At 55.3% G+C, this 27,807-nt stretch overlaps 1 protein-coding gene across 1 annotated transcript in view; it reads left to right on the forward strand.

Annotated features, from left to right (window-relative positions):
- Positions 1-872: 872 nt before the first annotated feature.
- Positions 873-27,807, forward strand: part of LOC144489707 (integrator complex subunit 3-like) — a gene marked incomplete at its 3' end in the record, with an annotated part of 43,256 nt that continues 16,321 nt past the window's right edge. Inside the window, exons 1-6 of the mRNA XM_078207563.1 lie at positions 873-1,001; positions 10,663-10,766; positions 13,153-13,197; positions 16,439-16,558; positions 18,448-18,601; positions 24,461-24,529. Coding sequence (XP_078063689.1) covers positions 873-1,001; positions 10,663-10,766; positions 13,153-13,197; positions 16,439-16,558; positions 18,448-18,601; positions 24,461-24,529 — 621 coding nt within the window. The remainder of the gene's footprint in view (positions 1,002-10,662; positions 10,767-13,152; positions 13,198-16,438; positions 16,559-18,447; positions 18,602-24,460; positions 24,530-27,807) is intronic.

The following is a 27,807-nucleotide window of genomic DNA, read 5'->3' on the forward strand; positions in this document are numbered from 1 at the left end:
TGTCTGTCTCTCTGTCTCTCTCTCTGTCTGTCTCTCTGTCTGTCTCTCTCTCTCTGTCTGTCTCTCTCTCTCTGTCTGTCTCTCTCTCTCTGTCTGTCTCTCTCTCTCTGTCTGTCTCTCTCTCTGTCTGTCTCTCTCTCTGTCTGTCTCTCTCTCTGTCTGTCTCTCTCTCTGTCTGTCTCTCTCTCTGTCTGTCTCTCTCTCTCTGTCTGTCTCTCTCTCTCTGTCTGTCTCTCTCTCTCTGTCTGTCTCTCTCTCTCTGTCTGTCTCTCTCTCTCTGTCTGTCTCTCTGTCTCTGTCTGTCTCTCTGTCTGTCTCTCTGTCTGTCTCTCTGTCTGTGTCTGTGCTGGGCTGCCTGACCTCCTCCTGGGAGGGGGGGTCGAACATTGGTTGCAATTGGAATGCCTGGGAGAGCAGAGGGGCAGCGTTCCGGGGGAGGGGGTCGGCCTCCCAGCTCCACATCACCCTTGTCGATGCTGGGTCAGGCTGCATCGGAGGACTCTGGTGTGACGCACCCACGGGCGAATAGCCTGCCGCGGTTCTCGAGTCCGGCACGCTCTCTCGGATCAGGTGCTGGAGGGCAGTATCCCGCATGGGGAGTTTTTAACCCACGAGTTTTCAGGAGAGATGGGGGAGGGGGGGGACAAAAAAGCTAAACAAGTTACTGTGCGGAGCCCAAGGGCCACTGGTTCTGACGTGACATGCACTCTTTATCTTTTTAAATGCTGCTAAGGACGGGCTTAGACCATATGGACGGTCACCCTCGAGAAGATGAGCGCAGATATTCCGGGGGGTGGAGAGGTGGAGAATCTCAGTCCCCGGGGCTGGGGTATGGGTTTAGAGAACCGTATTTAGTACAGGGGCCACGCGTCATGCTGTCTTCTGTTGTGAAACCTCCTGCACGAGTGCTTGTGGTTATATCTGTGTTTCTCTTTCTCCCTCCCAGTGACACAGAGGTTCAGTGTGAACTGATGCAGGAAATTGTGGATATGATATTGGAGGTAAGTGATCGCTGATGCGTCAGAACAGTACCGTCTTCTGTCTAGAGTCTCAGAGCTTGTCGGAGAGTTTCCAGTCACTGTATCACGGTGGCACAGTGGATAGCGCTGCTGCCTCACAGCGCCAGGGACCCAGGTTCGATTCCCGGCTTGGTTCACTGTCTGTGTGGAGTCTGCACGTTCTCCCCGTGTCTGCGTGGGTTTCCTCCGGTTTCCTCCCACAGTCTGAAAGACGTGCTGGTTAGGGTGCATTGGCCGTGCTAAATTCTCCCTCAGTGTACCCGAGGGTGGCGACCAGGGGATTTTCACAGTAGCTTCATTGCAGTGTTAATGTAAGCCGACTTAGGTCACCCTATTATAGAAAGGATATTATTAAACTAGAAAGAGTGCAGAAGAGATTTACTAGGATGCTACCGGGACTTGATGGTTTGAGTTATAAGGAGAGGCTGGATAGACTGGGACTTTTTTCTCTGGAGCGTAGGAGGCTGAGGGGTGATCTTATAGAGGTCTATACAATAATGAGGGGCACAGATCAGCGAGATAGTCAATATATTTTCCCAAAGGTAGGGGAGTCTAAAACTAGAGGGCATAGGTTTAAGGTGAGAGGGGGAGAGATACAGAAGGGTTCAGAGGGGCAATTTTTTCACACAGAGGGTGGTGAGTGTCTGGAACGAGCTGCCAGAGGCAGTAGTAGAGGCGGGTACAATTTTGTCTTTTAAAAAGCGTTTAGACAGTTACATGGGTAAGATGGGTATAGAGGGATATGGGCCAAACGGGGGCAATTGGGACTAGCTTAGGGGTTTTACAAAAAAAGGGCGGCATGGACAAGTTGGGCCGAAGGGCCTGTTTCCATGCTGTAAACCTCTATGACTCTATGTGGCACTAACAAATAAATGAATTTGAATCAGTGTATCAGAGCTCTGAGGAAGGGTCACCCAGACTCGAAGCGTTGGCTCTATTCTCTCTCCAAAGATACTGTCAGACCCGCTGAGGTTTCCCAGCACCTTCTGTCTTTGTTTCAGTTTGATGTAAGGTCGGTCCATTCAGGAGTCTGACAGCAGCAGGGAAGAAGCTGTTGTTGAGTCGAACGGGTCCTCAACAGGATCTGGAGAAAGCGATAGAGGCTGAGATTTGTTATTCATTCGTGGGACATGGGTGTCGCTGGCTGGGCCAGGGTTTATTGCCCATCCCCTAGTTAGCCTTGGGAGGGCAATTGCGCAGTTTTTTGCCTTTGTTATAAACATTCGAGGATATGGGACTAGTGCAGGAAAATGGGATTAGCGCGCCTTTGGTGGTAGCTATCGTCGTCGCAAGCTCGATGGGCCGAAGGGCCTTTTCGGACTCTATGTCTGACACCATGTTCCTTTGTTGCTATTTTTTATTTATTATTTTTTCCCATTGAATATCATCCCCCTCACTCCAGCTCTCCCAATCCCAGTTGGCACATTCCCCCCCCGCCCTCTGTCCAGCAGGAGCTAGATGGGAATGTCAGCTTTTGTGGGCGCTTCTCTGAAAAGAACAAAGAAAATTACAGCACAGGAACAGGCCCTTCGGCCCTCCAAGCCTGCACCGACCATGCTGCCTGACTGAACTAAAACCTCCTACCCTTCCGGGGACCATATCCCTCTATTCCCATCCTATTCATGTATTTGTCCAGACGCCCCTTAAAACTCACTATCGTATCCGCTTCCACTACCTCCCCCGGCATCGAGTTCCAGGCACCCACCACTCTCTGTGTAAAACACTTGCCTCGTACATCTCCTTTAAACCTTGCCCCTCGCACCTTAAACCTGTGCCCCCCTAGTAATTGATTCTTCCACCCTGGGGAAAAGCTTCTGACTATCCACTCTGTCCATGCCCCTCATAATCTTGTAGACTTCTATCAGGTCTCCCCTCAATCTCCGTCGTTCCAGTGAGAACAAACCAAGTTTCTCCAACCTCTCCTCATAGCTAATGCCCTCCATACCAGGCAACATCCTGGTAAATCTGGCATGGGGCCTGTCCCCAGAAACCACAGATATGGATGGCTATGCACTGATCCGCAGCAGCTGTCTCGAGTGGTCGAGTTGCGCCTGTCCACATCAGCGGGGACGAAGTAGAAATGGTCGAGAGCTTCAAGTTTTTAGGTGTCCAGATCACCAACAACCTGTCCTGGTCCCCCCCGTGCCAACACTATAGTTAAGAAAGCCCCACCAACGCCTCTACTTTCTCAGAAGACTAAGGAAATTCGGCATGTCCGCTACGACTCTCACCAACTTTTACAGATGCCCCATAGAAAGCATTCTTTCTGGTTGTATCACAGCTTGGTATGGGCTCCTGCTCTGCCCAAGACCGCAAGGAACTACAAAAGGTCATGAATGAAGCCCAGTCCCATCACGCAAACCAGCCTCCCATCCATTGACTCTGTCTACACTTCCCGCTGCCTCTGGAAAAGCAGCCACCATAATCAAGGACCCCACGCACCCCAAACATTCTCTCTTCCACCTTCTTCCGTTGGGAAAAAGATACAAAAGTCTGAGGTCACGTACCGACCGACTCAAGAACAGCTTCTTCCCTGCTGCTGTCAGACTTTTGGATGGATCTACCTCGCATTAAGTTGATCTTTCTCTACACCCTAGCTATGACTGTAACACTACATTCTGCACTCTCTCCTTTCCTTCTCTATGAACGGTATGCTTTGTATAGCATGCAAGAAACAATACTTTTCACTGGATACTAATACATAGAAACATAGAAAGCTACAGCACAAAAACAGGCCCTTCAGCCCCACAAGTTGTGCCGAACATACCTTCTAGGCCTACCTATAACCCTCCATCCTATTAAGTCCCATGTACTCATCCAGGAGTCTCTTAAAAGACCCTATTGAGTTTGCCTCCACCACCACTGACGGCAGCCGATTCCACTCGCCCACCACCTTCTGTGTGAAAAACTTCCCCCTAACATTTCCCCTGTACCTACCCCCCAGCACCTTAACCCTGTGTCCTCTCGTAGCAGCCATTTCCACCCTGGGAAAAAGCCTCTGAGAGTCCACCCGATCTGTGCCTCTCAACATCTTATATACCTCTATTAGGTCTCCTCTCACCCTTCGTCTCTCCAAGGAGAAAAGACCGAGCTCCCTCAGCCTATCCTCATAAGGCATGCCACTCAATCCAGGCAACATCCTCGTAAATCTCCTCTGCACCCTTTCAATCTTTTCCACATCCTTCCTGTAATGAGGCGACCAGAACTGAGCACAGTACTCCAAGTAGGGTCTGACGAGGGTCTTGTATAGCTGCATCATTATCCCCGGACTCCTAAACTCAATCCCTCCATTGATAAAGGCCAGCACACCATACGCCTTCTTAACCGCCTCCTCCACCTGCGGGGCCGATTTTAGAGTCCTCTGGACCTGGATACATGTGACAATAATAAATCAAATCAAATCAGTTGGCCTGTAGATTGCCGGGTGCTGATTCTGGCTCTACTCACGGCGTTTTGGGGCGCTTCTGCCCAGCATGCAGGTCAGCTGCTGGCAGGGGGACCTGGTCAAAGCTGAACTGGCCTCTCTCGAAGTTGTCGGGGTAACTGCGAGGGTGTTGGAGCCTGCAGTCAGTCTCTGGTGCCGGGGAGGGTGGGTGAGAAGTAAGGAGAGGACAGGAAAGGGGAGTCTCCCCCACGCCCGTTAACTGTTTTAACTTTCTGAGGCAGCAGTGTGTTGATCCACCAGAAAGAACTCTTCATAGAACCGTAGAATCCCTGCAGTGCAGAAGGAGGCCATTCAGCCCATCGAGTCTGCACCGACCACAATCCCACCCAGGCCCTATCCCCATAACCCCACATGCATTTATCCTAGATCGTCCCCCGGACACCTAAGGGGCAATTTAGCACGGCCAATCCACCTAACCACATCTGGAGGGTATCAGCTATGAGAAGAGGATGGAGAGACTCGGTTTGTTCTCACTGGAACGACAGAGGTTGAGAAGGTGACCTGATAGGGGTTTACAAGATTATGAGAGGCATGGACAGAGTGGATAGTCAGAAGCTCTTTCCTCGGGAAGAAAAGTCAAGTACTAGGGGACAAAGGTTTAAGGTGCGAGGGGAAAAGTTGAGAGGAGATGTGTGAGGCAGGTTTTTTACACAGAGAGTGGTGAATGTCTGGAAGGCGCTGCCCCGGGGAGGTGGTGGGAGCGGGTACGATAGCAGCATTTAAGGGGCAACTAGACGAATACATGAATAGGATGGGAACGGAAGGATCCGGACTCTAAGTGCGTACGGTTTTAGTTTAGGCAGGCATCGTGATCGGCGCAGGAGGGCCGAAGGGCCTGTTCGTGTGCTGTACTGTTCTTTGTTCTATCTTTGGACTGTGGGAGGAAACCGGAGCACCCGGAGGAAACCCACGCAGACACGGGGAGAACGTGCAGACTCCGCACAGACAGTGACCCGAGCTGGGAATCGAATCCAGGTCCCTGGCGCTGTGAGCGGCAGTGCTAACCCGCTGTGCCACCCCAGTTGTAGGCAATAAAAGACTTGTAAATCAAGGAAAGAGGTTGAATAAAGAAACTTAATTACTCCAACACTTGAGGCCTCACCCTGCCCATTCCAAACTCCCACAAACCCCCAGCCGCTTCTTAGAAGACCATAAGACATAGGAGCAGAATGAGGCCACTCGGCCCATCGAGTCTGCTCCGCCATTCAATCATGGCTGATATTTTTCTCATCCCCATTCTCCTGCCTTTTCCCCATAACCCCTGATCCCCTTATTCATCAAGAACCTACCTATCTCTGTCTTAAAGACACTCAATGACCCGGCCTCCACAGCCTTCTGCGGCAAAGAGTTCCACAGATTCACCACTCTCTGGCTGAAGAAACTCCTCCTCCTCTTATTTACATCAAGTCATTTTGTCATTGGTTACACAGTTGACCCTGACAGCATGTTTTTGATTTGATTTATTATTGTCACATGTATTGGGATACAGTGAAAAGTATTGTTTCTTGCGCGCTATAGAGACAAAGCATACCGTTCATAGAGAAGGAAAGGAGAGAGCGCAGAATGTAGTGTTCCAGTCATAGCTAGGGTGTAGAGAAAGATCAACTTAATGCGAGGTAGGTCCATTCAAAAGTCTGATGGCAGCAGCAGGGAAGAAGCTGTTCTTGAGTCGGTCGGTACGTGACCTCAGACTTTTGTATCTTTTTCCCGACGGAAGAAGGTGGAAGAGAGAATGTCCGGGGTGCGTGGAATCCTTGATTATGCTGGCTGCTTTTCCCGAGCCAGCGGGAAGTGTAGACAGAGTCAATGAATGGGAGGCTGGTTTGCGTGATGGATTGGGCTACATTCATGCCCCTTTGTAGTTCCTTGCGGTCTTGGGCAGAGCAGGAGCCCCATACCAAGCTGTGATACAACCAGAAAGAATGCTTTCTATGGTGCATCGATAAAAGTTGGTGAGAGTCGTAGCTGACATGCCAAATTTCCTTAGTCTTCTGAGAAAGTAGAGGCGTTGGTGGGGCTTTCTTAACTATAGTGTCGGCATGGGGGGACCAGGACAGGTTGTTGGTGATCTGGACACCTAAAAACCTGAAGCTCTCGACCATTTCTACTTCGTCCCCGTTGATGTAGACAGGAGCATGTTCTCCTTTACGCTTCCTGAAGTCGATGACAGTCTCCTTTGTTTTGTTGACATTGAGGGAGAGATTATTGTTGCTGCACCAGTTGGAACAACAAACAACAATGAACAGTACAGCACAGGAAACAGGCCCTTCGGCCCTCCAAGCCTGTGCCGCTCATTGGTCCAACTAGACCAATCGTTTGTATCCCTCCATTCCCAGACTGCTCATGTGACTATCCAGGTAAGTCTTAAACGATGTCAGCGTGTCTGCCTCCACCACCCTACTTGGCAGCGCATTCCAGGCCCCCACCACCCTCTGTGTAAAAAAAACGTCCCTCTGATATCTGAGTTATACTTCGCCCCTCTCACCTTGAGCCCGTGACCCCTCGTGATCGTCACCTCCGACCTGGGAAAAAGCTTCCCACTGTTCACCCTATCTATACCCTTCATAATCTTGTACACCTCTATCAAGTCTCCCCTCATTCTCCGTCTTTCCAGGGAGAACAAGCCCAGTTTACCCAATCTCTCCTCATAGCTAAGGCCCTCCATACCAGGCAACATCCTGGTAAACCTCCTCTGCACTCTCTCTAACGCCTCCACGTCCTTCTGGTAGTGCGGCGACCAGAACTGGACGCAGTACTCCAAATGTGGCCTAACCAGCGTTCTATACAGCTGCACCAGTTCACCAGATTCTCTATCTCATTCCTGTACTCTGTCTCGTCATTGTTTGAGATCCGACCCACTACGGTGGTGTCGTCAGCAAACTTGAAAATGGAATTGGAGGGGAATTTGGCCGCACAGTTATAGGTGTATAAGGAGTATAGTCGGGGGCTGAGAACACAGCCTTGTGGGGCACCGGCGTTGAGGATGATCGTGGAGGAGGTGTTGTTGCCGATCCTTACTGATTGTGGTCTGTGGAAGTTCAGGATCCAGTCGCAGAGGGAGGAGCCAGTGTTACCACTGGCCACACACTGCAGCAGATCCACTGGTTACATTTTAACAGGGGCCGCCGTCTCCGCTCGCCAGGAACTAATTAACTGTGGAGGGTTTAATCTGTCACACTCCAAAGCCTTCTGTAGATGGAGAGTGTTTCTTTGCGTCAGTCTGTCCCAGGTAGACGTCAACGAGGGGAGCCTTTGACACACGGTGAAATGCAGACTGCATTGTGAGAGAGAGAGAAAACTGGAGGGGGGGGGGGGGAGGTGGGCTGTGTCAGAGTGGGTAGCGCGCTCCCTCGCCTCTCCCATGTAGCAGGTTCAAGTCCCACTCCAGAGTCCTGCTTGCATTACTGCGGGGTTGACGCACCTTCTTAATGTTCCCCCCACTTCTTGGCCGCTTGCAAGGCAACTGCGGCGGGCAGCTTGTAAATCGTCCGGCTGTGGGTAAGCCACGCGGTGGGGGGGGGGTGGAAATGAAACCAATCTACAAGGCTGTCACGTGTCAACAAGCAGAACAGCAACAAAGCAAAATTCAGCAGCATGTTTCCCCCGGGGTGGGTCCGCACTGCTGAAGGTTGGCAAAGTTACGTGTGTTTATTAGTCACAAGGCTGACATTAACACCGCAATGAAGTTACTGTGAAAGTCCCCTAGTCGCCACACTCCTGTTCGGGTAACACTGAGGGAGAATTTAGCACGGCCCAATGCACCCTAACCAGCGCGTCTTTCAGACTGTGGGAGGAAACCCACGCAGACACGGGGGGAGAGAACGTGCAGACTCCACACGGACAGTGACCCAAGCCGGGAATCGAACCCGGGACCCTGGCGCTGTGAGGCAGCCGTGCTAACCCACTGTGTCACCCTGCCGCCTCCTGTATGCTGTTAACCCAGGTCCGGTCAGGGAGACACTTAACGGTCCCGTGGCGCTGGCTCGAAGATGAGCAGCGGAATTTCTCCTGGGTCATTCAGCCAGCGTCGTTATGTAAAAAGAATACCTGTTTGTTATCAGGTTTGCGGGATCTTGCTGTGTACAGACTGGCTGCTGTGTTTCCTATGCTCCAGCAGTGGCTAGACTTCGATTGGCTAACCGTAACCCCCCCCCCCCCCTTACATGTCATGTTGGGGCGGGCACGGTGGCACAGTGGGTTAGCGTTGCTGCCTCACAGCGCCAGGGAGCCGGGTTCGATTCCCGGGGGCACGGTGGCACAGTGGGTTAGCACTGCTGCCTCACAGCGCCAGGGAGCCGGGTTCGATTCCAGCTTCAGGTGGCTGTCTGTGCGGAGTTTGCACGTTCTCCCCCTCCCTCCCCTCCGGGTTTCCTCCCAATGTCCAAAGATGTGTAGGTTAGGTGGATTGGCCATGCTAAATTGCCCCTTAGTGTCCAAAGATGTGCAGGTTAGGTGGTTTGCTGCCGTCAGACTTTTGAATGAACCTACCTCGCATTAAGTTGATCTTTCTCTCCACCCTAGCTATGACTGTAACACTACATTCTGCACCCTCTCCTTTCCTTCTCTATGAACGGTATGCTTTGTCTGTATAGCGCGCAAGAAACAATACTTTTCACTGTATCCCAATACATGTGACAAGAATAAATCAAATCAAATCAAAAGACCAATCCACCGAACCTGCACATATTTGGACACGAAGGGGCAATTTAGCACGGCCAATCCCCCTAACCTGCTCATGTTTCGGATCGTGGGAGGAAACCCATGCAGACATGGGGAGAACGTGCAGATTCCACACAGGGACCCAAGCCGGGTCCCTGGCGCTGTGAAGCAGCAGTGCTAACCACTGTGCCACCGTGCTGCCCCGGGTCCCTGGCGCTGTGAAGCAGCAGTGCTAACCACTGTGCCACCGTGCTGCCCCGGGTCCCTGGCGCTGTGAAGCAGCAGTGCTAACCACTGTGCCACCGTGCCGCCCATACTGTGCCGTCTGGATAACAATAGGAATCGAGTTGCACTGTGAACGAAACCACACGACACTATCTCAGTATCACACTCTCAGTCATTTATTTTTCTTCTTTCTCCCCTCCCTCCCTCCTTTCATACCCTCCCTCGCTCCCTCCCTCCTTTCATACCCTCCATCCCTCCCTCCTTTCATACCCTCCCTCCCTCCCTCCTTTCATACCCTCCCTCCCTCCCTCCTTTCATACCCTCCATCCCTCGCTCCCTCCCTCCTTTCATACCCTCCCTCCCTCCCTCCTTTCATACCCTCCATCCCTCGCTCCCTCCCTCCTTTCATACCCTCCCTCCCTCCCTCCTTTCATACCCTCCATCCCTCGCTCCCTCCCTCCTTTCATACCCTCCCTCGCTCCCTCCCTCCCTCCTTTCATACCCTCCCTCCCTCGCTCCCTCCCTCCTTTCATACCCTCCCTCCCTCGCTCCCTCCCTCCCTCCTTTCATACCCTCCCTCCCTCGCTCGCTCCCTCCCTCCTTTCATACCCTCCCTCGCTCCCTCTCTCCCTGCTTTCATACCCTCGCTCCCTCCCTCTCTCCCTGCTTTCATACCCTCGCTCCCTCCCTCCTTTCATACCCTCCCTCGCTCCCTCCCTCCCTCCTTTCATACCCTCCATCCCTCGCTCCCTCCCTCCTTTCATACCCTCCCTCGCTCCCTCCCTCCCTCCTTTCATACCCTCCCTCCCTCGCTCCCTCCCTCCCTCCTTTCATACCCTCCCTCGCTCCCTCCTTCCCTCCTTTCATACCCTCCCTCACTCCCTCCCTCGCTCCCTCCCTCCCTCCTTTCATACCCTCCCTCCCTCTCTCCCTCCCTCCCTCTTTCATACCCTCCCTCCATTCATACCCTCCCTCCCTCCTTTCATACCCTCCCTCGCTCCCTCCCTCCCTCCCTCCCTCCCTCCCTCTCTCCCTCCCTCCCTCCCTCCCTCCGTCCCTCTCTCCCTCCCTCCCTCCCTCCCTCTCTCCCTCCCTCTCTCCCTCCCTCCCTCCCTCTCTCCCTCCCTCCCTCCCTCCCTCCCTCTCTCCCTCCCTCCCTCCCTCTCTCCCTCCCTCCCTCCCTCTCTCCCTCCCTCCCTCCTTTCATACCCTCCCTCCCTCCCTCGCTCCCTCCCTCCCTCCCTCGCTCCCTCCCTCCCTCCCTCGCTCCCTCCCTCGCTCCCTCCCTCCCTCCCTCCCTCCCTCGCCGAGCAGGATGATTTTGATATGGAACTGATGGTGACGTTGGCGTCCTGTCTTGTCGAACTGTTCAAGGGACACTTCCGGGGCGAGGTCCTTCCAGAGGAAGTCACGGAGGAGTGAGTAAAGACTCGGGGGACGGGTATTCCTCCTAATCTGCAATATCCGCCTCTCCCGATTGAGCTGCCGGGTGACGGAATGCCTGGGAACAGAGACTGGGAATGAGCTGGAAATCGCGAGGATGATGAATAGGATTCACTCCATGACCAGCACCTGTACAGAACCAGCTGACCAGCCTTGCAGCGGCCAGAGTCCACCCACCCCGCCCTCCCCTTGCTGCCGGGGACCCACCCCCACTCCCCTCGCGGCCGGGGACCCGCCCCCACTCCCCTTGCAGCCGGGGACCCGCCCCCACTCCCCTTGCAGCCGGGGACCCGCCCCCACTCCCCTTGCAGCCGGGGACCCGCCCCCACTCCCCTTGCAGCCGGGGACCCGCCCCCACTCCCCTTGCAGCCGGGGACCCGCCCCCACTCCCCTTGCGGCCGGGGACCCGCCCCCACTCCCCTCGCGGCCGGGGACCCGCCCCCACTCCCCTTGCAGCCGGAGTCCATGTTTCAATTTGAAACTCAATTTGAGTGTGTAAGTCAGTCCCAGTGTCTCCAAACATGAAACATTTCTGGACTTGATGCAAACATTCAACAAAAATAAACTCCTCCGTACCGAATGCAACAGCCTGGCCTTCAGCACTGACCCTCCCACAGTGCGGCACTCCCGCGGCACTCCCTCAGCACTGACCCTCCCACAGTGCGGCACTCCCTCAGCACTGACCCTCCCACAGTGCGGCGCTCCCTCAGCACTGACCCTCCCACAGTGCGGCGCTCCCTCAGCACTGACCCTCCCACAGTACGGCGCTCCCTCAGCACTGACCCTCCCACAGTGCGGCGCTCCCTCAGCACTGACCCTCCCACAGTGCGGCGCTCCCTCAGCACTGACCCTCCCACAGTGCGGCACTCCCTCAGCACTGACCCTCCCACAGTGCGGCGCTCCCTCAGCACTAACCCTCCCACAGTGCGGCGCTCCCTCAGCACTGACCCTCCCACAGTGCGGCGCTCCCTCAGCACTGACCCTCCCACAGTGCGGCGCTCCCTCAGCACTCACCCTCCCACAGTGCGGCGCTCCCTCAGCACTGACCCTCCCACAGTGCGGCGCTCCCTCAGCACTGACCCTCCCACAGTGCGGCGCTCCCTCAGCACTCACCCTCCCACAGTGCGGCGCTCCCTCAGCACTGACCCTCCCACAGTGCGGCACTCCCTCAGCACTGACCCTCCCACAGTGCGGCGCTCCCTCAGCACTAACCCTCCCACAGTGCGGCGCTCCCTCAGCACTGACCCTCCCACAGTGCGGCGCTCCCTCAGCACTGACCCTCCCACAGTGCGGCGCTCCCTCAGCACTGACCCTCCCACAGTGCGGCGCTCCCTCAGCACTGACCCTCCCACAGTGCGGCGCTCCCTCAGCACTGACCCTCCCACAGTGCGGCGCTCCCTCAGCACTGACCCTCCCACAGTGTGGCGCTCCCTCAGCACTGACCCTCCCACAGTGCGGCGCTCCCTCAGCACTGACCCTCCCACAGTGCGGCGCTCCCTCAGCACCGACCCTCCCACAGTGCGGCGCTCCCTCAGCACCGACCCTCCCACAGTGCGGCGCTCCCTCAGCACCGACCCTCCCACAGTGCGGCGCTCCCTCAGCACTGACCCTCCCACAGTGCGGCGCTCCCTCAGCACTGACCCTCCCACAGTGCGGCGCTCCCTCAGCACTCACCCTCCCACAGTGCGGCGCTCCCTCAGCACTGACCCTCCCACAGTGCGGCACTCCCTCAGCACTGACCCTCCCACAGTGCGGCGCTCCCTCAGCACTGACCCTCCCACAGTGCGGCGCTCCCTCAGCACCGACCCTCCCACAGTGCGGCGCTCCCTCAGCACCGACCCTCCCACAGTGCGGCGCTCCCTCAGCACTGACCCTCCCACAGTGCGGCGCTCCCTCAGCACCGACCCTCCCACAGTGCGGCGCTCCCTCAGCACCGACCCTCCCACAGTGCGGCGCTCCCTCAGCACCGACCCTCCCACAGTGCGGCGCTCCCTCAGCACTGACCCTCCCACAGTGCGGCGCTCCCTCAGCACTGACCCTCCCACAGTGCGGCGCTCCCTCAGCACTGACCCTCCCACAGTGCGGCGCTCCCTCAGCACCGACCCTCCCACAGTGCGGCGCTCCCTCAGCACTGACCCTCCCACAGTGCGGCGCTCCCTCAGCACTGACCCTCCCACAGTGCGGCGCTCCCTCAGCACTGACCCACCTTTAAACTGACATCTCTGAGCGAGCTTCTTGCCGGCAGTCCCTAATATCTCCTCTTTGTTCATGTGATGATCGTCTGTTACAACTTGTTGAAGCTTTCCTATGTTTCGATGCACGGTTGATTGATGTACAACGTGTTAACTGGATGTTTTGCAGATCGCTGGAGGAGTCGGTGGGGAAACCCCTTTATGTTACGTTCAGGTAGGTTAAGGCATGGTAACTGCAGCTCGCGTGGATATTGTACTATCCGGACCCCAACCCCTGCATCGCTCTGTTCTGCAGTGTCCCAGGAGCCTGGCTCCTCTCTGCCCAGGCTGCACCCCTCCTCTCTGGGCCTGGGATGTCTCCACTCACGCGGCTCGACAGCTGCGGGTTGCAGACCCCACCGCTCGCCTCAACGAGTGGCTCCTTGCCGTGTCCGCAGATAAGCGTATCTGAGGCAACGAAGTGTAAACCGGGACCACAAAACGGGAACTCAGAGTCCGTGTCTCTGGGGCAGAAAGCAGAACGAAACTGGGACTTGTTCTCAAATCGTTCTCGACACGTGCGTGCGTGAATCATGAGAAAGACGAGGCCATTCAGCCCCTCGGGTCTGCTCCACCGTTTGATAAGATCACGGCTGATCAGATTGTGGCCCGAACCCTGTTTTCCTGCTCACCCCTATTCCTTAATCGATTGATCATAGAATCCCTACAGTACAGAAAGAGGCCATTCGGCCCTTCGAGTCTGCACCGACCACAATCCCACCCAGGCCCTCCCCCCATATCCCTACATATTTACCCACTAATCCCTCTAACCTACACATCTCAGGACACGAAGGGCAATTTTTAGCATGGCCAATCAACCTAACCCGCACATCTTTGGACTGTGGGAGGAAACCGGAGCACCCGGAGGAAACCCACGCAGATACGAGGAGAATGTGCAAACTCCACACAGACAGTGACCCAAGCCGGGAATCGAACCCAGGTCCCTGGAGCTGTGAAGCAGCAGTGCTAACCACTGTGCTACCGTGCCGCCCTTAACCCCGCATATTTACCCTGCTAGTCCCCCTGACACAGTAAGAGTTTTAACAACACCAGGTTAAAGTCCAACAGGTTTATTTGGTAGCAAATGATTACCAGTCCCCCTGACACCAGGGTCAATTTAGCATGGCCAATCCACCTAACCCGCACATCTTTGGACACTAAGGGACAATTTAGCATGGCCAATCCACCTAACCTGCACATCTTTGGACACTAAGGGACAATTTAGCATGGCCAATCCACCTAACCTGCACATCTTTGGACACTAAGGGGCAATTTAGCATGGCCAATCCACCTAACCTGCACATCTTTGGACACTAAGGGACAATTTAGCATGGCCAATCCACCTAACCTGCACATCTTTGGACACTAAGGGTCAATTTAGCATGGCCAATCCACCTAACCTGCACATCTTTGGACACTAAGGGTCAATTTACCCTGGCCAATCCACCGAACCTGCACATCTTTGAACTGTGGGAGGAAACCGGAGCACCCGGAGGAAACCCACGCAGACACGGGGAGAACGTGCAGACTCCACACAGACAGTGACCCAAGTCGGGAATTGAACCCGGGTCCCTGGCGCTGTGAGGCAGCAGTGCTAACCCACTGTGCCACCCTCTATATACTCCGTGCCTTCTCCCCTATGTATTCTAATAACGGTTTATTAGTGTCACAAGTTGGCTTACATTAACACTGCAATGAAGTTACTGTGAAAAGCCCCTAGTCGCCACACTCCGGCGCCTGTTCGGGTAACACTGACGGAGAATTTAGCACGGCCAATGCACCCTGACCAGCACGTCTTTCGGACTGTGGGAGGAAACCGGAGCACCCGGAGGAGACCCACGCAGACACCGGGGGGAGAACGTGCAGACTCCGCACAGACAGTGACCCGAGCCGGGAATCGAACCCGGGTCCCTGGCGCCGTGAGGCAGCGGCGCTAACCCACCGTGCCGCCCTGTTTACAGTCTCTCTGCATTCTTTAACTTACCGACAGATTTGCAGCAGTCAGCAAAATCCTAACCACAAAGTCCAGAGAGAATTGAACCCCCCGTCACTTCAACCACTGAGCAGTGGAGTCAACTGGATTTATTGTCTGTGTCTCTCACTGTGTGTGAGGGAGGGGGGTTGGTGATGGGTCAACTTTTGAGCCACGGCAGTCGGTGCGGTCGGTACACCCACGGTGCCGGTTGCTGGGGGATGGGGGGGGTGGGAGTTCCAGGATGGGGACACAGCAATGACTGCAGAAGGACTGATCATCGTTCTATGCCAGAGGACTCTGTGAATGTGGAAGTGGTGCTGTTTCATTTGATTTATTATTGTCACATGTATTAACATAAGGTGAAAAATATTGTTTCTTACGCACTATACAAAGCATACCGTTCATAGAGAAGGAAAGGAGCGGGTGCAGAATGCAGTGTTACAGTCACAGCTAGGGTGTAGAGAAAGATCAGCTTAATGCGAGGTAGGTCCATTCAAAAGTCTGACGGCAGCAGGGAAGAAGCTGTTCTTGAGTCGGTCGGTGCGTGACCTCAGACTTTTGTATCTTTTTCCCGAAGGAAGAAGGTGGAAGAGAGAATGTCCGGGGGGGGTCCTTAATTATGCTGGCTGCTTTTCCCTGAGGCAGCGGGAAGTGTAGACAGAGTCAATGGATGGGAGGCTGGTTTGCGTGATGGGATTGGACTACATTCACGACCTTTTGTAGTTCCTTGCGGTCTTGGGCAGAGCAGGAGCCCCATACCAAGCTGTGATACAACCAGAAAGAATGCTTTCTATGGTGCATCTGTAAAAGTTGGTGAGAGTTCGTAGCTGACATGCCAAATTTCCTTAGTCTTCTGAGAAAGTAGAGGCGTTGGTGGGGCTTTCTTAACTATAGTGTCGGCATGGGGGGGACCAGGACAGGTTGTTGGTGATCTGGACACCTAAAAACCTGAAGCTCTTGACCAGTTGGGTGGCACGGTGGTTCGCACTGCTGCCTCACAGCTCCAGGGACCCGGGTTCGATTCCTGGCTTAGGTCACTCTGTGTGGAGTTTGCACATTCTCCTCGTGTCTGCGTGGGATTCCTCCGGGTGCTCCGGTTTCCTCCCATAGTAGAAAGATGTGCTGGTTAGGTCGATTGGCCGTGTTAAATTGACCCTTAGTGTCCCGGGATGTATTGGTCAGAGGGATTAGCGGGGGAAACGTGTGGGGTTGCGGAGATAGAGCTTGGGGTGGGGTTGTGCTCGGTACAGACTCGATGGGCCAAAGGGTCTCCTTCTGCACTGCAGGGATTCTATGATTCTATTCTATGATTTGTACTGCATGCATCTGCTGCCCTTCTCCTTCTCGGAGTCAGCGTGTGGGGCAATGTGAGACGCTGTTTAACTATGAAAAGTCACACGAGTGATGTAGTGAATCATTCCACCACCTCTCTCATTTACAGGAACTTGTGTCAGATGCAGGAAGATAACAGCAGCTTCTCGTTGCTTCTGGAACTGTTATCTGAATTATACCAGAAGCAGCCCAAGATCGGTTACCACCTCCTCTACTACCTGCGAGCGAGGTAGGAGTTCCTATCAGCTCCCTCTACACTGTCCCCATCAAACACTCCCAGGACAAGTACAGCACGGGGTTAGATACAGAGTAAAGCTCCCTCTACACTGTCCCCCATCAAACACTCCCAGGACAGGTACAGCACGGGGTTAGATACAGAGTAAAGCTCCCTCTACACTGTCCCCATCAAACACTCCCAGGACAGGTACAACACAGGGTTAGATACAGAGTAAAGCTCCCTCTACACTGTCCCCCATCAAACACTCCCAGGACAGGTACAACACAGGGTTAGATACAGAGTAAAGCTCCCTCTACACTGTCCCCCATCAAACATTCCCAGGACAGGTACAGCACAGGATTAGATACAGAGTAAAGCTCCCTCTACACTGTCCCCATCAAACACTCCCAGGACAGGTACAGCACGGGGTTAGATACAGAGTAAAGCTCCCTCTACACTGTCCCACATCAAACACTCCCAGGACAGGTACAACACAGGTTTAGATACAGAGTAAAGCTCCCTCTACACTGTTCCCCCATCAAACACTCCCAGGACAGGTACAGCACGGGGTTAGATACAGAGTGAAGCTCCCTCTACACTGTCCCCATCAAACACTCCCAGGACAGGTACAGCACGGGGTTAGATACAGAGTAAAGCTCCCTCTACACTGTCCCCATCAAACATTCCCAGGACAGGTACAGCACAGGATTAGATACAGAGTAAAGCTCCCTCTACACTGTCCCCATCAAACACTCCCAGGACAGGTACAGCACGGGGTTAGATACAGAGTAAAGCTCCCTCTACACTGTCCCCATCAAACACTCCCAGGACAGGTACAGCACGGGGTTAGATACAGAGTAAAGCTCCCTCTACACTGTCCCCATCAAACACTCCCAGGACAGGTACAGCACGGGGTTAGATACAGAGTGAAGCTCACTCTACACTGTCCCCCATCAAACACTCCCAGGACAGGTACAGCACGGGGTTAGATACAGAGTAAAGCTCCCTCTACACTGTTCCCCCATCAAATACTCCCAGGACAGGTACAGCACGGGGTTAGATATAGAGTAAAGCTCCCTCTACACTGTTCCCCCATCAAACACTCCCAGGACAGGTACAGCACGGGGTTAGATATAGAGTAAAGCTCCCTCTACACTGTCCCCATCAAACACTCCCAGGACAGGTACAGCACGGGGTTAGATGCAGAGTGAAGCTCACTCTACACTGTCCCCCATCAAACACTCCCAGGACAGGTACAGCACGGGGTTAGATACAGAGTAAAGCTCCCTCTACACTGTTCCCCCATCAAATACTCCCAGGACAGGTACAGCACGGGGTTAGATATAGAGTAAAGCTCCCTCTACACTGTTCCCCCATCAAACACTCCCAGGACAGGTACAGCACGGGGTTAGATATAGAGTAAAGCTCCCTCTACACTGTCCCCCATCAAACACTCCCAGGACAGGTACAACACAGGGTTAGATACAGAGTAAAGCTCCCTCTACACTGTTCCCCCATCAAACACTCCCAGGACAGGTACAGCACGGGGTTAGATACAGAGTAAAGCTCCCTCTACACTGTCCCCATCAAACACTCCCAGGACAGGTACAGCACGGGGTTAGATACAGAGTAAAGCTCCCTCTACACTGTCCCCATCAAACACTCCACAGTAACATTTTCTCGTGGCTATCTCGTGTTGGTGCGATCTTTCGGTGAGGCTGGCGACAATTCCGTGCGGTGGTCTGGGACGCACCGTGAAATGGATTGAAACCAATTTAACAAATGGATGCTGCGGCCTCTGCCGCCTGTCCTCAGTTCAGTGAGAGAGTGAGCGAGGGGAGTGTGTTAACCATCCCCCCAATCCCGTCCATTTCCTTCATGGCTCCACTTGTTCTTTTCAGTAAAGCAGCGTCGGGGAAGATGAGGCTGTACGAGTCCTTCGCTCAGGCGACACAGCTCGGGGATCTCCACACCTGTCTGATGATGGATATGAAAGCCTGTCAGGAGGATGATATCCGGTTACTCTGTTACCTCACCCCAACCATCTACACGTCGGTAAGGCCACCCTGCGCTAACCTGCTGGGTCTGTGCTTGCATTCCGTGTTTCACTGGGTGGGACTGTCTCCTCTCTGAGTGGAAAGGTCTGTGTACTCAAACCCCCAGTCAACAGATTCGAGCTCACATTACAGGCCGAAAATCCCGTCGGCAGTGCTGAGGGAGCGCCGCACTGTGGGAGGGTCAGTGCTGAGAGAGCGACGCACTGTGGGAGGGTCAGTGCTGAGGGAGCGCCGCACTGTGGGAGGGTCAGTGCTGAGGGAGCGCCGCACTGTGGGAGGGTCAGTGCAGAGGGAGCGCCGCACTGTGGGAGGGTCAGTGCTGAGGGAGCGCCGCACTGTGGGAGGGTCAGTGCTGAGGGAGCGCCGCACTGTGGGAGGGTCAGTGCTGAGAGAGCGACGCACTGTGGGAGGGTCAGTGCTGAGGGAGCGCCGCACTGTGGGAGGGTCAGTGCTGAGGGAGCGCCGCACTGTTGGGGGGTCAGTGCTGAGGGAGCGCCGCACTGTGGGAGGGTCAGTGCTGAGGGAGTGCCACACTGTGGGAGGGTCAGTGCTGAGGGAGCGCCGCACTGTGGGAGGGTCAGTGCTGAGGGAGTGCCGCACTGTGGGAGGGTCAGTGCTGAGAGAGCGACGCACTGTGGGAGGGTCAGTGCTGAGGGAGCGCCGCACTGTGGGAGGGTCAGTGCTGAGGGAGCGCCGCACTGTGGGAGGGTCAGTGCTGAGGGAGCGCCGCACTGTGGGAGGGTCAGTGCTGAGGGAGCGCCGCACTGTGGGAGGGTCAGTGCTGAGGGAGCGCCGCACTGTGGGAGGGTCAGTGCTGAGGGAGCGCCGCACTGTGGGAGGGTCAGTGCTGAGAGAGCGACGCACTGTGGGAGGGTCAGTGCTGAGGGAGCGCCGCACTGTGGGAGGGTCAGTGCTGAGGGAGCGCCGCACTGTTGGGGGGTCAGTGCTGAGGGAGCGCCGCACTGTGGGAGGGTCAGTGCTGAGGGAGCGCCGCACTGTGGGAGGGTCAGTGCTGAGGGAGCGCCGCACTGTGGGAGGTTCAGTGCTGAGGGAGCGCCGCACTGTGGGAGGGTCCGTGCTGAGGGAGTGCCGCACTGTGGGAGGGTCAGTGCTGAGGGAGTGCCGCACTGTGTGGGAGGGTCAGTGCTGAGGGAGCGCCGCACTGTGGGAGGGTCAGTGCTGAGGGAGCGCCGCACTGTGGGAGGGTCAGTGCTGAGGGAGTGCCGCACTGTGGGAGGGTCCGTGCTGAGGGAGCGCCGCACTGTGGGAGGGTCAGTGCTGAGGGAGCGCCGCACTGTGGGAGGGTCCGTGCTGAGGGAGTGCCGCACTGTGTGGGAGGCTCAGTGCAGAGGGAGCGCCGCACTGTGGGAGGGTCAGTGCTGAGGGAGCGCCGCACTGTGGGAGGGTCAGTGCAGAGGGAGCGCCGCACTGTGGGAGGTTCAGTGCTGAGGGAGCGCCGCACTGTGGGAGGTTCAGTGCTGAGGGAGCGCCGCACTGTGGGAGGGTCCGTGCTGAGGGAGTGCCGCACTGTGTGGGAGGGTCAGTGCTGAGGGAGCGCCGCACTGTGGGAGGGTCAGTGTTGCTTCGGTGGATTAGCCATGCTAAATTGCCCCTTCGTGTCGGGGGACTTGCTCAGATAAATGTGTGATGTGAGGGGATTAGGGCCTGGGTGGGATTGTGGTCAGTGCAGTCTCGATGGGCCGAATGGCCTCCTGCACTGTAGGGATTCTATGATCTTATGAAAATCTGGGATTGAGAACTAGTCTCGGTAACGGCGACCATGGCAACTATCATTAATTGTTTTTTTTAAAATAGAAACCCATCTGGTTCACTAGTGTCCCCTGCCCTCCTTACCCGGGCCTGACCTACATGTGACTCCAGAGCCTCAGCAATGCGGTCGACTCTCAGCCTCTCTGAGACGGTGGGGAAAGGCATTTGGTCCAAGGGGTAATTAGGTCTGCAACGACTCGGAGTTGCCGGGGAGCTGGTTTCCAGGGACCGCGGCACAATCAGCCTTGCTGTTCAGTTGCTGCATTGTACCTGCTGGTTGCCTTAGCGACGGCCCTGTTTGATGGAGTGGTGTGTGGGTGAGATGGGGGGAGGGGGGCACTTGGGGAGAGTCTGAATTAGCCTGGTGCAGGTTTGAGCGGGCGTGGGATCTGCCCCATGCTGTGCGGTGAGTAACGCTCTGCCTGTCTCACCGAGATGATGCAGGGAGTAATGCAGGATTGCAGTGTGTGCAGCAGTGACCCTGGGGCTCTGCACTCCGGCCGCTTGCTGGAGCCTCCTACCCACTCCCTCCCCTGGGTGAGGCTGGGTAAGTCATTGGACTATAATTTAAATGGTAAAAAATTGCAGCATGCCGCTGTGCAGAGGGACCTGGGTGTCCTTGTGCAGTAATCTCAAGGAGTTGGTTTGCAGGTGCAGCAGGGAATTAAGAAGGCAAATGGAATTTTGTCCTTCATTGCTGGAGGGACGGAGTTTAAAAACAGCGAGGTTATGTTGCAGCTGTATAAGGTGCTGGTGAGGCCACACTTGGAGTTCTGTGTACAGTTTTGGTCTCCTTACTTGAGAAAGGATACACTGGCACTGGAGGGGGTGCAGAGGAGATTCACTAGGTTGATTCCAGAGTCGAGAGGGTTGGCTTATGAGGAGAGACTGAGTAGACTGGGGCTATACTCATTGGAATTCAGAAGAATGAGGGGAGATTTTATAGAAACATACAAGATTATGAAGGGAATAGATAAGATAGAAGCAGGGAAGTTGTTTCCACTGGCGGGTGAAACTAGAACTAGGGGGTATGGCCTCAAAATAAGGGGAAGCTGATTTAGGACTGAGTCGAGGAGGAACTTCTTCACACAAAGGGTTGTGAATCTGTGGAATTCCCTGCCCAGTTGAGGCTCCCTCATTGAATGTTTTTAAGACAAGGATAGATAGATTTTTGAACAGTAAAGGAATTAAGGGGATCAGGCGGGTAAGTGGAGCTGAGTCCACGATAAGATCAGCCATGATCTTATTGAATGGCGGAGCAGGCTCGAGGGGCCAGATGGCCCCCTCCTGCTCCTAGTTCTTATGTTCTTGTCAGTTACTGCCATCTCTCCCTGACCCCAGCCACACTCTCAAAGTGGTTCCGGGCAATTTCAGCAAGAAATAAAAGACAAACTTTTAAAGTTTATTTATTAGTCACAAGTAAGGCTTACATTAACACCGCAATGAAGTTACTGTGAAATTCCCCTAGTCGCCACACTCCGGCACCTCTTCCGGTCAATGCACCCTAGCCAGCACGTCTTTCAGACTGTGGGAGGAAACCGGAGGAAACCCACGCAGACACGGGGAGAACGTGCAGACTCCACACAGACAGTGACCCAAGCCGGGAATCGAACCCGGGTCCCTGGCGCTGTGAGGCAGCAGTGCCAACCACTGTGCCACCATGCCATCTAACCAGTGCCCTTTGACATTCAATGGTATTACCATTGCTGAATCCCCCACGATCAACATTCTTGCTGTGACCATTGATCAGAAACTTAACTGGACTCAGCAAATGAACATGTTGGCTACCAGACCAGGTCAAAGGCTGGGAATACTGCGGTCAGTAACTCACCTCCTGATTCCCTATAGCTTGTTCACCATCTGCAAGACACTCTTCCCGTGGGAGCGAGTCCCACACTCTTCTCTTCCCCCCCACTCCTCGCGGGAGCAAGTCCCACATTCTTCCCCAGTCCTCCGTGGGAGCGAGTCCCACTTTCTCCCCCACTCCCTCCGTGGGATCGTGTCCCACATTATCTCCCACTCAGCGCGGGAGCGGATCATGCATTCTCCCCCGCTCCGGCGTGGGAGCGAGTCCTGCATTTTCCCCACTCCCCACGGGAGCGAGTCCCGCATTTTCCCCACTCCCCGTGGGAGTGAGTCCCGCATTTTTCCCCACTCCCCTCGGGGGCGAGTCCCGCATTTTCCCCACTCCCTGCGGCAGCGAGTCCCACATTCTGCCCCACTCCCCCCGCGGGAGCGAGTCCCACATTCTCCCCCCACTCCCCCCACGGGAGCGAGTCCCACATTCTCCCCCCACTCCCCCCACGGGAGCGAGTCCCACATTCTCCCCCCACTCCCCCCGTGGGAGCGAGTCCCACATTCTCCCCCCACTCCCCCCGTGGGAGCGAGTCCCACATTCTCCCCCCACTCCCCCCGTGGGAGCGAGTCCCACATTCTCCCCCGGGGGAGCGAGTCCCACATTCTCCCCCCACCCCCCCCACGGGAGCGAGTCCCACATTCTCCCCCACTCCCCCCGTGGGAGCGAGTCCCACATTCTCCCCCCACTCCCCCCGTGGGAGCGAGTCCCACATTCTGCCCCACTCCCCCCGTGGGAGCGAGTCCCACATTCTCCCCCGCGGGATCGAGTCCCACAGTCTCCCCCACTCCCCCTGTGGGAACGAGTCCCACATTCTCCCCCACTCCCCGTGGGAGCGAGTCCCACATTCTCCCCCACTCCCCGTGGGAGCGAGTCCCACATTCTCCCCCACTCCCTGCGGCAGCAAGTCCCACATTCTGCCCCAACCCCTCCCGCGGGAGCGAGTCCCACATTCTCCCCCACTCCCCCCGTGGGAGCGAGTCCCACATTCTCCCCCCACTCCCCCCGTGGGAGCGAGTCCCACATTCTCCCCCCACTCCCCCCCGTGGGAGCGAGTCTCGCATTCTCCCCCCACTCCCCCCGTGGGAGCGAGTCCCACATTCTCCCCCACTCCCCCCACGGGAGCGAGTCCCACATTCTCCCTCCCGACGTTTCTCCTGAATCCCCTATCGGATTTATTAGTGACGATCTTGCATTGACGGCTCCCCTAACTCTCTCCCAAACGAGTGCCGGTATCATCTCTGCTCCTAACCTTGTCGAACCTGACAGCCACCTCCCCGCAACCACCTAAAATATGGCAGAACCAGACCATCACCCTGGTTTCCCCGCCCCCAGAAACCCCACCTTTTTTCCCCTCCCCCACATAAGGGCACCCCCCTTTTCCACCCCGCCCAAGAACAAAAACTGATGAATAATATATTAAGGAGACAAGAAGACCACAAGCCATAAGACCATAAGACATAGGAGCGGAAGTAAGGCCATTCGGCCCATCGAGTCCACTCCACCATTCAATCATGGTTGATTTCAACTCCATTTACCCGCTCTCTCCCCATAGCCCTTAATTCCTCGAGAAATCAAGAATTTATCAATTTCTGTCTTGAAGACGCTCAACGTCTCGGCCTCCACAGCCCTCTGTGGCAATGAATTCCACAGACCCACCACTCTCTGGCTGAAGAAATTTCTCCTCATCTCTGTTCTAAAGTGACTCCCTTTTATTCTAAGGCTGTGCCCCCGCGTCCTAGTCTCCCCTGTTAATGGAAACAACTTCCCTACGTCCATCCTACCTAAGCCGTTCATTATCTTGTAAGTTTCTATTCGATCTCCCCTCAACCTCCTAAACTCCAATGAATACAATCCCACGATCCTCAGACGTTCATCGTGTGTCAGGCCTACCATTCCTGGAGAAGCCAAAGTATAAAAGGGCAAGGCATCACGGGGCAGCAAGAGTTGGACGTGAGCTGGAAGAGAAGGGGACATGTCCTCTCTCTCTGTCCGATCCCAGAAACCTCTCGAAGGTTGTAATCTTCCTGAAGACCATCCCAGCTCATCCCTCAGCCTCCTGAGACGGCAAAGATTTCCAGGCTGTGACTGAGCTGGTAACTTCAGCTGAAGATATTAGGAGGCAAAGTTGGAGTGTTTAATGACCTTTGATTGACCTGAGTGGCGTTCTAATGTAACCTCGGGGTGTGAATGCCGGAGGGATGCAGAATGATGAAGCCTTTCCCATTTCAGTTCCCAGATGAGACCTTGCGAAGCAGCGAACTCCTCAACATGATCGTAGCTGTCATCGACTCGGCTCAGGTCAGTCCCGGGCGGCGGGGGGGTCTGGGGGGGTCGGGGGGGGGGGCGGGCCTCGGGGTGTCGGGAGGGGGGGGGGCCGGGCCTCGTGCTCGCTCCTCTGTTTCTCATTTCCTCACAGCGAAACCCGTCTTCAAAGCGTCAGCCCCACCCCCTCTGTTTGCCCACTCCCTCAGGGGAAGTAACTTTCTCATTGAAGCTTACAGGACACTGCGAGGCCTGGATAGGGTGGACGTGGGGAAAGATGTCTCCATGAGTCGGAGAGACCGGGATCCGAGGGGCAACAGCCTCAGAGTAACGGGATGACCCTTCAGAACTGAGATGAGGAGGAATTTCTTCAGCCAGAGGGTGGTGAATCTGTGGAATTCATCGCCACAGAGGAGGCTGGGTCATTGAGTGTCTTTAAGACAGAGATAGATAGGTTCTTGATTGCTAAGGGGGGGTCAAAGGTTACAGGGGGAAAGGTAGGAGAATGGGGCTGAGAAACTTATAACCCATGATTGAATAGCAGAACAGATTTGATGGGCCAAATGGCCTAATTCTGCTACTATGTCTTATCATCTTCTGAAGTCTGGAACTGAAGCACTCGATAACAGACCATCTCCCACCAGTACTGTACCCCAGTGTTATACAGTGACAGACCCGTCCCCACCAGTACTGTACCCCAGTGTTATACAGTGACAGTCCCGTCCCCACCAGTACTGTACCCGTGTTATACAGCGACAGACCCGTCCCCACCAGTACTGTACCCGTGTTATACAGTGACAGACCCGTCCCCACCAGTACTGTACCCCAGTGTTATACAGCGACAGACCCGTCCCCACCAGTACTGTACCCCAGTGTTATACAGTGACAGACCCGTCCCCACCAGTACTGTACCCGTGTTATACAGCGACAGACCCGTCCCCACCAGTACTGTACCCGTGTTATACAGTGACAGACCCGTCCCCACCAGTACTGTACCCCAGTGTTATACAGTGACAGACCCGTCCCCACCAGTACTGTACCCCAGTGTTATACAGCGACAGACCCGTCCCCACCAGTACTGTACCCCAGTGTTATACAGTGACAGACCCGTCCCCACCAGGACTGTACCCCAGTGTTATACAGTGACAGACCCATCCCCACCAGTACTGTACCCCAGTGTTATACAGTGACAGACCCATCCCCACCAGTACTGTACCCCAGTGTTATACAGTGACAGACCCGTCCCCACCAGTACTGTACCCCAGTGTTATACAGTGACAGACCCGTCCCCACCAGTACTGTACCCCAGTGTTATACAGCGACAGACCCGTCCCCACCAGTACTGTACCCCAGTGTTATACAGTGACAGACCCGTCCCCACCAGTACTGTACCCCAGTGTTATACAGTGACAGACCTGTCCCCACCAGTACTGTACCCCAGTGTTATACAGTGACAGACCCGTCCCCACCAGTACTGTACCCCAGTGTTACACAGTGACAGACCCGTCCCCACCAGTACTGTACCCCAGTGTTATACAGCGACAGACCCGTCCCCACCAGTACTGTACCCCAGTGTTATACAGTGACAGACCCGTCCCCACCAGTACTGTACCCCAGTGTTATACAGCGACAGACCCGTCCCCACCAGTACTGTACCCCAGTGTTATACAGCGACAGACCCGTCCCCACCAGTGCTGTACCCCAGTGTTATACAGCGACAGACCCGTCCCCACCAGTACTGTACCCCAGTGTTATACAGCGACACACCCGTCCCCACCAGTACTGTATCCCAGTGTTATACAGCGACACACCCGTCCCCACCAGTACTGTACCCCAGTGTTATACAGTGACAGACCTGTCCCCACCAGTACTGTACCCCAGTGTTATACAGTGACAGACCCGTCCCCACCAGTACTGTACCCCAGTGTTATACAGCGACAGACCCGTCCCCACCAGTGCTGTACCCCAGTGTTATACAGTGACAGACCCGTCCCCACCAGTACTGTACCCCAGTGTTATACAGCGACAGACCCGTCCCCACCAGTGCTGTACCCCAGTGTTATACAGCGACAGACCCGTCCCCACCAGTACTGTACCCCAGTGTTATACAGCGACAGACCCGTCCCCACCAGTACTGTACCCCAGTGTTATACAGCGACAGACCCGTCCCCACCAGTGCTGTACCCCAGTGTTATACAGCGACAGACCCGTCCCCACCAGTACTGTACCCCAGTGTTATACAGCGACACACCCGTCCCCACCAGTACTGTATCCCAGTGTTATACAGCGACACACCCGTCCCCACCAGTACTGTTACCCAGTGTTATACAGTGACAGACCCGTCCCCACCAGTACTGTACCCCAGTGTTATACAGTGACAGACCCGTCCCCACCAGTACTGTACCCCAGTGTTATACAGTGACAGACCCGTCCCCACCAGTACTGTACCCCAGTGCTATACAGTGACACACCCGTCCCCACCAGTACTGTACCCCAGTGTTATACAGCGACAGACCCGTCCCCACCAGTACTGTATCCCAGTGTTATACAGTGACACACCCGTCCCCACCAGTACTGTATCCCAGTGTTATACAGCGACAGACCCGTCCCCACCAGTACTGAAAACCCAGTGTTATACAGTGACAGACCCGTCCCCACCAGTACTGTACCCCAGTGTTATACAGCGACACACCCGTCCCCACCAGTACTGTACCCCAGTGCTATACAGCGACAGACCCGTCCCCACCAGTACTGTACCCCACTGTTATACAGCGACAGACGCATCCCCACCAGTACTGTATCCCAGTGTTATACAACGACAGACCCATTCCCCACCAGTACTGTACCCCAGTGTTATACAGTGACAGATCCGTCCCCACCAGTACTGTACCCCAGTGTTATACAGTGACAGACCCGTCCCCACCAGTACTGTACCCCAGTGTTATACAGCGACACACCCGTCCCCACCAGTACTGTACCCCAGTGTTATACAGTGACAGACCCGTCCCCACCAGTACTGTACCCCACTGCTATACAGCGACACACCCGTCCCCACCAGTACTGTACCCCAGTGCTATACAGCGACACACCCGTCCCCACCAGTACTGTATCCCAGTGCTATACAGCGACAGACCCATCCCCACCAGTACTGTACACCTGTGTTATACAGCGACACACCCGTCCCCACCAGTACTGTATCCCAGTGCTATACAGCGACAGACCCATCCCCACCAGTACTGTACCCCAGTGTTATACAGTGACAGACCCGTCCCCACCAGTACTGTACCCCAGTGTTATACAGTGACAGTCCCGTC

The sequence above is a fragment of the Mustelus asterias genome, unplaced genomic scaffold, assembly GCF_964213995.1.
Source record: "Mustelus asterias unplaced genomic scaffold, sMusAst1.hap1.1 HAP1_SCAFFOLD_2457, whole genome shotgun sequence".
Taxonomy (NCBI): domain Eukaryota; kingdom Metazoa; phylum Chordata; class Chondrichthyes; order Carcharhiniformes; family Triakidae; genus Mustelus; species Mustelus asterias.